Source organism: Podarcis bocagei (assembly GCF_964188305.1).
Source record: "Podarcis bocagei genome assembly, chromosome: 14".
NCBI classification, from domain to species: Eukaryota; Metazoa; Chordata; class Lepidosauria; order Squamata; family Lacertidae; genus Podarcis; species Podarcis bocagei.
In genome coordinates this window covers 55,660,443-55,662,490 of record NC_138139.1, presented here as the reverse complement: position 1 = coordinate 55,662,490, position 2,048 = coordinate 55,660,443, and the positions used below count along the sequence as shown (strand labels likewise).

At 62.4% G+C, this 2,048-nt stretch overlaps 1 protein-coding gene across 1 annotated transcript; it reads left to right on the top strand.

The window, feature by feature from the left end:
- Positions 1-755: 755 nt before the first annotated feature.
- LOC308573641 (hemoglobin subunit alpha-like) lies at positions 756-1,589 on the top strand. The gene is made up of 3 exons (XM_081170786.1): positions 756-970; positions 1,067-1,271; positions 1,384-1,589. Exons 1-3 carry the CDS (start codon positions 876-878, stop codon positions 1,510-1,512), a joined length of 429 nt encoding a protein of 142 aa, XP_081026912.1. The 5' UTR covers positions 756-875; the 3' UTR covers positions 1,513-1,589.
- Positions 1,590-2,048: the final 459 nt, after the last annotated feature.

Here is a 2,048-nt window from a genome sequence, read left to right as displayed (position 1 = left end):
AAACGGGACGTCCGGAACAGTTGTTCCACGGACCCTCTGGATGGGTTACACTGGGGTCTGGGGACCCCTGTTTACAGGAAATACGAGGGAGAGGTGACATGATAAAAGTCTATAAAATTACGCATGGCATGAAGAAAACGGGTAGAGAATAGTTTCTCTCTCTCTGTTATCACACTAATCTAGAACTTGTGGACCCCAAACGAAGCTGAAGGCAGGAAGATTCAGGGCACAGAAAAGGAAGTCCCTCTTCACGCAGCACATGGAACTCTCTCCCACAAGAGGCAGTGACGACCACCAACTTGGAAGGCTTTTAAAGAGGATTGGGTGGACTGTGACTGGCCCGGGTCACCCGGAGAGTTTCTAGGCTGACGGGGGCGGCGGGGTGTTTCGCAGAGGCATACCCAAGAGCCCCCGCAAGCGACTACCCTCCGGAGAAGGTCCCCAAAACCCATCGGAGAGAAGCAGGCGCCCGCGGGCTCCAAGTGGCCTCGGCGGTGGTCTGTGGGTCCACCAGAGTTGGCCGTCTTTGAGCCTTAGCCGCCTCGAGCGGCAGTCTGCTGGAAAGGGAGGGAGAAAAATGACCCATAAACGAATCCACCGACTTGGGGGTGAAGGGGGGGGGCTGAGTTCTAAGCGCTCGAAAACAGGGCGAAGCTTTCGGGAAAGAAACTGAGCCAGGCGCCACGGCGCGTCCCCACCGGGCCTCTGCGCGTTGCTGGCCTTCAGCCAGCTATGGGCGCCCAAGCCAGGCCTCTCCTTGCGGCGCCCAGACGCAGCTGGGAAGGGCGGGACCTCTGGGTCGGAGGCCCCCTGCGCAGCGCCGATTAAAGGCTGCCTGCCTGCGCGCGCGGCGCCCAGGACGCCCCACTGCCAAGATGGGGCTGACCGAGGAAGACAAGCAGCGCGTGCGGGCCATTTGGGTCCCGGTGAGCAGACACGCCGAAGCCGTGGGCGTCGAGGTGCTCACCAGGTAAGTCCTCCCCGTCGGCTCCGGGACCCTCCCCAAAGTCTGCCGTCCGTGGGTGGAGTCTGGCCTGACCCTGTCCTCGTTCTGCCCGCCCCGCAGGCTGATGGCGGCGCACCCCACCACCAAGACCTACTTCCACCACCTCGACCTCTCGCCGGACTCGGCTCAGCTGAAGGCGCTGGGCAAGAAGGTGGTGGACGCGCTCAGCTGCGCCGTCGAGAACCTGGACGACCTGCCCGGCGCCCTCGGCAAGCTCAGCCAGCTGCACGCCTTCGAGCTGCGGGTGTCGCCCAGCAGCTTCGAGGTGAGTCGCGCTCCCCGAGGCTGCCCCGGCCTCCCGCTGCCCTCCCCGTCGGGCGGCCCAGGGTCCTGCTCTCTCTCTCTCTAACGCTGGCGCTCTCCTCTCTCTCCCACAGTGCCTTAACCACTGCATCCTGGTGACCGTCGGGGCCCACAGCCGCGGCTCCCTGGACCCGGCGCTCCTCCTTTCCGTGGACAAATTCCTGGGCAGCGTCGCCCGCGTCCTGACCTCCTGCCACCGCTAGGCAGGGCAAGACGGGCTCGCCCGGGCGCCCTCCCCGTCTTCTCCCTCCTAATAAAGCTTTGGGCTCTTTCAAGTGCAGCGCTGCGCCCTCACCTCTCTCTGGGGGGCGGCTGGGGGCGCTGGACGGACTTCGGAGGAGCCCTCGACGGCGCTCCCCTTGAGGGTGTCCGTAGGGAATGTCACATTGCCCCCGGACCGGATGGTGAAGACTGGGTAATAAATGAGTTTATTCACCATCAAGCCTTTTCGTACCTCGGGGAAATGGAGGGCCGGCAAGCCTGCGGCTTTCCCCTCTATACCCCTGTGCTGAGAGAGAAGAGAATAGAATCGCAGAATTGGGGGGCACTCCAAAGGTCATGAAGCCCAACCCGCTGCAATGCAGGAACTGCAGTAAAGGGGGCATGGGATTTTTGTTGGGGGGGGTAGGCCTTTTGTTAGGGGGCAGAACCTACGTTAGCTCTGCATTTATGTTGATTTCTATTGATTTAGGGGAGCTGCCCCTCCCTGCCCCCTCTTGGCTACGCCCATGAAAGGGAG